The 8,136-nt window shown below is 39.3% G+C and overlaps 1 protein-coding gene across 1 annotated transcript; it reads right to left on the bottom strand.

The window, feature by feature from the left end:
* Nucleotides 1–59: 59 nt before the first annotated feature.
* Nucleotides 60–7,885, bottom strand: slc3a1 (solute carrier family 3 member 1). The gene is made up of 10 exons (XM_046865017.1): nt 7,367–7,885; nt 6,395–6,578; nt 6,151–6,292; nt 5,544–5,669; nt 4,723–4,842; nt 3,116–3,240; nt 2,804–3,005; nt 2,525–2,701; nt 2,308–2,433; nt 60–527 (listed from the first exon to the last, which is right to left on the bottom strand). Exons 1-10 carry the CDS (start codon nt 7,761–7,763, stop codon nt 102–104), a joined length of 2,025 nt encoding a protein of 674 aa, XP_046720973.1. The 5' UTR covers nt 7,764–7,885; the 3' UTR covers nt 60–101.
* Nucleotides 7,886–8,136: the final 251 nt, after the last annotated feature.

Here is an 8,136-nt window from a genome sequence, read left to right as displayed (position 1 = left end):
TATTTAAATATGCACATTATATGTAAATAAAATCTTTTGGCAAATACAAATGAGCCTTGTAGGGGTGATTGGCAATTAAGCCCCATGCATTTATTCATTTCTCAGCACTGGTACAAAATATTAAGGACATTTAGAAAGCAAGCCTTCTCAGACACGTAACACTCAGACTCATGGTTGGGGTGAAAGCGCTGACTGGTGGAGTACTTCAGCAGCAGTCCCTGGCCCTTTGAGGTTTTGATTTTGGATTTGGGGAAGCTGCTTGCTGTCCCAGGTTGCGTGCTGAAGTGAACGGTGAGATGATCTGGCAGCTCGCTAACGGCTGAAAGGTCCGTTTCTGTATCTTCGCCAAAGTTCAGGAGTACCAGAAACGCCTCGTTTAGTCCATCCAGCTCGCGCAAATAGGAAAACACATTATTATCCGCCCAGATGTAGCAGAGCCAGCCTCGGGTCAGTGTTACCTCCTTTTCTCGGAGCAGAGCCAGAGTGCGGTACTGCTCCAGTACTGAAGCCGAGTCACCCTGCTGAATCTACATATACACACACATACATAACTTTAATTCCTTTCAAATGTTTACATTTATCACGAGAACGATACAAAGTAATGTTAAAGTACTGAAGTGTTAAACAGTCTGTGCTACGTTATTCATTTATCTTTATGAACCGCTTTATCCTGATTAGAATGATGGACCATATGCTATAAACACATAATACAAGGTGCGAATATATACCCTGGTTAATATGCAGGACAAATGCCTGCAAATACACACACCTTGGGACAATTTAGTTTAACCGGTGCACCTGCTGGCATCTTTCAGAAGATAGGAGAAAACTGGTGAACCCAGAAGAACGCTTTTAACAATGGACATTGTCCCAAAGCAGTTTTAGCAGATTTAAATACATAAAAAAATAAACATTTTGAATTTATAAATTAATCCCTATAAGTTTATCCCTCATGAGTAAGCTATTTGTGGCAATCGCAAGATAAAACTCCCTGAGACTCAAAATGGAACCGATCCTCATCTGGGTGTCACCAAATGTCCATTCATTTTAATTCTGTCATTGTTGAGGTTTTAAACTGCACACTAATGGGCACTTTAGTGGTGTAAAGTTTAAGTAAATGTACTTTGTTACTGTACTCAAGTAATTTTGGCTACTTTCTAGTTTTACTGAGTATCAGTAAATATTCAACTACATTTAGGATTCAATAAGTGTACTTTTTACTCCAGTATATTGTAATGGACAATGAGTGTTACCAATTACATTTTGTACCTCTGTTGAAAAGGTAATTTAGGCTCAACACTCCCCTACTCACATCTGCTGCCTGTGAGCGTCTTTTTTTTTTCCACTGCTGGCCTCATTTTCAACCCAAAAAGAGCATAAATAAAGTCCAACAACTTTGAGAACCAGCTTTTGTTAAAGTCCAAATCAAATCGCAGTCAGCCTGAATATTTGGTTTTACTTTATCTAAAAATATTCACTTTCATTTTATTTGTCCATTGAATACTAACGATTCTTCTACTTTGTCAAATAGTAGTCATTTTTTGTGAATTGAAGATACATTATTAAAAGATAGCCTTACTTTATTTATTTTTCTTTTTTTACTGACTGACTTGTTTGATCTTTGTTTCATTCATTCATAATGGTAATGTTCGTGTTTAGCTGTACAATTTGATTTGTATTTTAGCAAATAAAACCTCAGAAAATCGATCAAACTAACTTGTCTTGGTGTTGAGGACTAGTGCATGTTAGAGCCTACGTTCAATGCGAGTCAGAAACTCAAATCAGATACTCCCAAGACTTTAACTCATACTGACTCATAAGTCATACTGAAATCGGTGACTTTGAACTTGTAATGAAGTACATTTTGCTGTAAGGTATCAATACTTTTACTCAAGTATGATTTCCAGCTACTCTTTACACCTCTGGAGCACTTAAATGCAAAACTGCTCAGAAACTTAACAAGGACAATAAACCAAGTACAATATTAAACCCAAGGACCCTTGAGATGTGCAGACTTATGCTACTTTACTGTATATGAAATACAAAGATATTGTTTATAATCATGTCACCATGACACCTCTTTTTGATTGTAAATTATATATTTGGTGACATTTTGGGTTTTTCTAATACAAATATACCAACCTTAGTGTAGATAATAATGGATTTATATAAAAAATTATAATAGAGCACAGTTACCCCATCAATACAAATTCATATACTTATATAGAAATGTATATTAAATAGAGAAAATATAGTCCACTGTCTAAAAAAAAAGTTCCATGATGATATATTATATAATACACATACCTCTACATTGACGGTGGGGAAGTTTGGACCCATGTCCAACCAGGTACCATTTTTGCTATCACTAAAGCCAGCATTGAGACCATTGTTCCACTGCATGGGGGTCCTCTGAGGATCCCGACTGTTATTCTAGACAAGCAAAGTTGAGTGTTAAAAGTTTTGACCCAAGGAACAAAACGCATCATATACATAGTGCTATACATAATGCCTTCTCACTTACTGGGTTAAACTTTCCAAAAGGATCCTGTATAACAGAAACATTGACGTTCTCCATGCCAATCTCCTCTCCATAGTACGTAGTGGGGGTTCCAGGTAGCGTTAGGAGCAGCATGTTGACAACGCGAACATATTCCTGACCGGCCCTAGAGCTCATGCGTGGTTTGTCATGATTCCCTACCTACATAGACATTTTAAAGGTATACTGTATTAATGTAGACATCAAGTATAATTGTTTAACATTCTGACAAAAAATAAATAAATAAAAGCCGGTGCAACTCACCACCCAGTTTGGCCATTTCCCCTTGGGCATATTCGACATCCAGAGTTCCACCAGTTCCTTTGCTCTCAATCCAGACAGGCCATCAGGGAGGTCAAGCAGGTAAAAGTTAAAGGGGAAATTGGCCTCTGTGGCAAAATTGGTTCCATAATACATCATGGTTTTGTCGATTTCTTCATAGTCATATGACTCTGTCACCATAAACCTGTTTGGGAAAATATCTAAACTATAGATCATCTCAAGGAAACAATACAAATAAAATTATCCTTGTTCATGTATACACCGGAAAGTTTTAAGAACAAAATACAGCAGTACCGATAGCGTCCTGGCTCCCTGCTGTATTCATCCAGGTCTGCTCTCCAGCTTCGGAGGATGTCGTGCATGCCAACCTGCGTGTATGTATAGTCATGGTACAGCTCAAATTCCGTATCCACTGTCTCCTGTAGCATAAGATATAAAGAGACCAGGAAGAAAATAACATCAGATTCTACATAGAGAGAACAGCTTCTCAGAATTATGACCTCTGCAAGCATGACATTCACTTTCTTGATTTTTGTCTGGACTTTACAGATCATTTTTCTGGACTGGCACATAATTAGTATTCAGAATACAATAATCGAACACTTATGGCAAGGCACTTCAGATAGATTTGACAATTGTGATACAAATTATTTATGAATATTATTTTGATGTTTCTAATTGTGAACATTTTAAAGGCATAATACATGCAGGTCAAGAGCTTCAGCTTATGCTCACAAACAAATCTGAATAAAGAAAAGTGTGATCTCTGTAAGGGAGATGCGATATTTGGTGTCAGATGATGATGGTTTAAGTGAATCAGAAACAGCTGAAAAGAAAATTTCCTTTTTAAACACAACAGTCTCTGCAGTTTACACAGACTGGTGCGTAAAACAAAAAACACAGAGTGAGAGATGTTTCTGTGGGTGGAAATGCTTTTGCAGGAAAATGGCCAGATCGGGTTTAGCTAGCAGGTTGGATATAGTAACTCGTATAATCACTATTTATAACTGAGCAGAAAAGCATTTTATTGTGTAGAAAACATGCAATCTTGAGATAGATACAAAAACACCAGGTTCCACTCAAATCAGCCAAGATCACTATGAAGCTATCATGAGCACAGACCAAATCTAGCCTGTTGAAAAGATTGAAATTTTTTTTTTTTTAAACTTCAATTGTGTTTATAGATCTACACATTTAATTAGACAAAACCTCATTTGCATAAATAAATGTATGATCAAATTTTAGGATCAAATTTCCTAGCAATACTAGAAACACTTGTAAGGATGGCATCAATCAAATTGTAAAAATGAATTATGATGCGTATTGCTTGCAAAAATTATCTTCAAGTGTTTTTGCCTGATCATAAAAACCTGGATTACTTATTTACTTATGTATCAGCAAAAGTCTGGCAGTGCATCAGTGTGTTATTTAGTGCAGCAATCAAAATATTCTATACATGCATATGAAATCGCCCGGTTATAGTGTAGCCTAATATTATCGTTTAATTAAGAACCTCAATAAATACAAATAATGCAAGGATGCTTGCTTCAGTGTTGCCACCTCTGATAATTCTCATGCCACCCCATTTCCACTCCATAAATTCTTTTCCAAATCCGCCCCTGTTGTGTAATGATTGGATGATTGGAACCTAACTGAAAACAAAGTCACATACGATGCTATTTGTCGTGCACGTTTGAAGAATATTTCATACTTATTTAAAGTGTGAATGCAGAAATGATCTCACCAAAAAAAGTATGGCTTTCAAGAACAATAATTAGAGGTGTAATGTTTGTCGACATGTTCAATATCTATAAATAATGCTGTCGACAGAAGTGACTGCCGTGTGTTACAGTGGATAAAGATAATAGCTGGTTTGTCGTTTAAACTGCATGATGACTCACAGGAGGTTGCGTGGGATCCACCTGGGGTTCGTTTCTTAAATGCGTAGCTTCGAGGATGTGCTTGACCGCGTCCATGCGGAATCCGTCCACCCCTTTCTTTAACCAGAAATGGATGATGTCCTGTTGAAGAGAAAGATGATCAACTTATAATGGTAAGAATCTATAAAAGCCTGTTCAAGAACAGAAGAATAATCCACATCAGTGATAAGACTATCAGCCTGAAACATACAGTAGACAGGGGTCGAATGCACAGCTGCTTGTATACTTGACCCTCCTCAAATGAGCTTGTAGTGAGGTGATGTTAAGCTCATGTGGTGAACCTGACGCCCAGGTGAGATACTGTGTGCCTGTGCTCCAGAGATAAAGAGCGCCGACATAATGACAGCTTGCAGGGTATTACACAACATTTACTTGGATTCTCCATAACATGGAAAGCTCTTTCTTTCCCTTCATCTAATTCAGCATCAGAACATCACCATGCCATCTCCAGTAAAGACCTCGCTTTGTGCAAGGCATCTTAGGTGTCAAGGTACGTCAAAAGCGCTAAATTAGAATAGAATAGCCTTTATTTGTCACATATACATTACAGCACAGTAAAATTTGTTCTGCGCATATCCAGGCTTGCTTAGAAGCTGAGGTCAGAGCGCAGGGTCGGGCATGATACGGCGCCCCTGGAGCATAGAGGGTCAAGGGCCTTGCTCAAGGGCCCAAGTGTGGCAGCTAGGCTTGAACCCCCGACCTTCCGATCAGTAACCCAACACCTTAACCGCTGGAGCTAGGACGCTAATATAAGTGACACGGTATGCTGTGTGCTTTATTACCGTCATCTCCTTTACCACGGCCGGGTTGCGGAAATTGAGATCCGGCTGCTCTTTGAGAAACTGATGAAAGTAGCACTGCCCACGAACTGGATCGTACGTCCAACTGGAGTTCCCGAACACACTCACCTGAGGACGCATTAAAATACATTACAAAAGCTGCAATTTTTCAATTAGATGGTGCCTGCTGTCGAAAATAAAGACGGCTTAAGATACATTGATCAGGCAAAACATTATGACCTGTGAAGTGAATATCACTGATTATCTCTTCACCATGGCACTTGTTAGTGGGTTGAATTTATCAGGCAGCAAGTGAACATTTTGTCCTCAAAGTTGACGTGTTAAAAGCAGGAAAAATGGGCAGGAGTAAGGATTTGAGTGAGTTTGACGAGAAACAAATTGTGATGCTAGACGACTGGGTCGGAGCTTCTCCAAAACTGCAGATCTTGTGGGGTTTTACTGGTCTACAGTGGTCAGTATCTATCAAAAGTCGTCCAAGGAAGGAATAGTGGTGAACCGGCGTATAATAATAATAATAACAATAGAATAATACAAATTAATAGATCAATGGTCACTAATAATTAATTTTTTTTAATATGCATAATCATACCCAATTATTAGGCGGCCTGTCCTCGGTGCAGTTCACCCAGATATAGAAGTCCGAATAGTACTCGGTGCGGTTACGACTGAGCTGGAACCAGTTGTGCTTATCACTAGTGTGGTTGGGAATGTAGTCCATGATCATCTTAAACCTGCAGCAGTCACACTCTTTTGTCACATTCTAACCGGCCGTAGGTCAGTATTTGCAATGATTTTTAATTAATGCCAAAAGGTTTTCGGGATTGGATTAATGCTCACCCATGCTATGCATGCTGGACAGCAGCTCCTCAAAGTCTGCCATTGTTCCAAAGAGAGGATCCACATCCCTAAAGTCTTCCACATCATAGCCAAAGTCCTTCATGGGAGACTTGTAGAAAGGGCTGATCCAGATTGCTTTGATGTTTAGGTACTGGAAATGGTCCAGTTTTTCTTTGATTCCTGCATACGTATGTTGTACAAGAAGCAGTTATAGATAACCTTGTAGTTTATCACATTGTATAGAAATTTACATATTGTAGTGATGTGATTAGATTTGCCCTAGCTTATCTTTATTGCCACCTTGTTCATAAAGTCACTGGAGTCCATTTATGTTACGGGTTTAAGTTTTGTTACATAACTGAATAATCTTAACTATAATTATTGTAGATAAGATTCTAGATAGTGACAGAACAACCGATAAACGGTGGTCAAAGGATAGGCCTTCAAACATGGCAATCTTCCATCATCCTTTGTATCTTTCAAGTCGCAGTTTTGTCATTTTGATTCCTCGGACACTTGCATGGAAGCTTGCAAACAGGGTAAAATAAATAAATAAATAAATGCTTTCCCTTTTCTCTGAAACCACCTCCACCTCCTCTTCAAACTGTATGAGGCCAAAGTTACATTATGTAGTTATGTTCTGCCTCAAAATAGACCCTATTTCATATCCTTCTATTCAGTGGTGGACTAAGTACAAAAACTCACGTACTTGAGTTAAAGTATAAATAGACTTGTTAAACATTACTCCATTAAACCTTTGCATAATCTACTGTTTATGTGAAAAGACATACATATATTTATCTTTGTAAAGGTGCTTAGGGATCATTTGAAATGGAAAACCGTTATACAAATACTGCATTGGATTTATTGTAAACTTTTGATCAACATCTGGGTGGATTTGACAGCAGCAGCAGTGATTAAATGAATGAATGAATGAAAGAAAGTTAGTTGAACACAGTGTGAGTTACCGTTGAGGTCTCCGACCCCGTCTCCGTCCGAGTCTTTGAATGAGCGGGGGTAGATCTGATACACCGGGCTGGTCTGCCACCAGCTCAGGCAGGCAGGAGCCAGGACTATGAGTGTGATTGTGAGGGCGATGAGCGCCAGTGTACACGCCACACTCATCCAGAAGAGGATTTCTCTCGGGATCCGGTATCGAGCCTGACTGGAGTACAAGAGCAGCACTTCTTTTGGCATCCCGGCGTACGGCTTGATCTGCGTGTACGCGCTTTCCTGGGCGCCCACTGGCACGCTCTGCTCGTGCCCGGGATTGGAGAGATCATCTTCATCATGCTGAAAATCCGAATTCTCTATATATTCCTTCAGCTCCATTGTGGAGTTTTTGCCAAGTCGGTTCAGACTCATCGCACGCGGTTGTTGTTGTTTTCACGTCTCGGCGGCAGTCAGTGGCACCCGCGGGTCAGCACGCGCTCATATATATATATATAGTCGCTGCTTCTTCAAGTCCAGAGTTCACTATTACTCCCTCGCGTGCACTTACTCACTCACTCCCTCCCTCACGTGCACTTCCTCCCTTACACTCCCTCACTCTCTCTTACACACACACACACACACACACACACACACACACACACACACACACACACACACATACACACACACACATATTCAAATATTGTAACTAACGATTATTTTGATAATCGATTAATCGGACGGTTTTTCCCGCGGTTCATCTGGATTTTTTATTTATTTAAATTAGATGTTTTGCTTATTGTAA

Source organism: Silurus meridionalis, chromosome 2, assembly GCF_014805685.1.
Source record: "Silurus meridionalis isolate SWU-2019-XX chromosome 2, ASM1480568v1, whole genome shotgun sequence".
Lineage (NCBI taxonomy): Eukaryota > Metazoa > Chordata > Actinopteri > Siluriformes > Siluridae > Silurus > Silurus meridionalis.
Note: the sequence above shows the minus strand (reverse complement) of the source record. Positions and strands in the feature narration are given on the sequence as shown.

Bases quoted from the DNA above. Each gene is read 5' to 3' on its own strand.
- slc3a1 (XM_046865017.1), bottom strand. From the start codon at position 7,763: ATGAGTCTGAACCGACTTGGCAAAAACTCCACAATGGAGCTGAAGGAA. The intron at 6,579-7,366 runs GTAACTCACACT...ATACGTATGCAG, and splicing joins CGGGGTCGGAGACCTCAACG to GAATCAAAGAAAAACTGGAC. The intron at 3,006-3,115 runs GTACTGCTGTAT...TTTCCCAAACAG, and splicing joins AGGGAGCCAGGACGCTATCG to GTTTATGGTGACAGAGTCAT.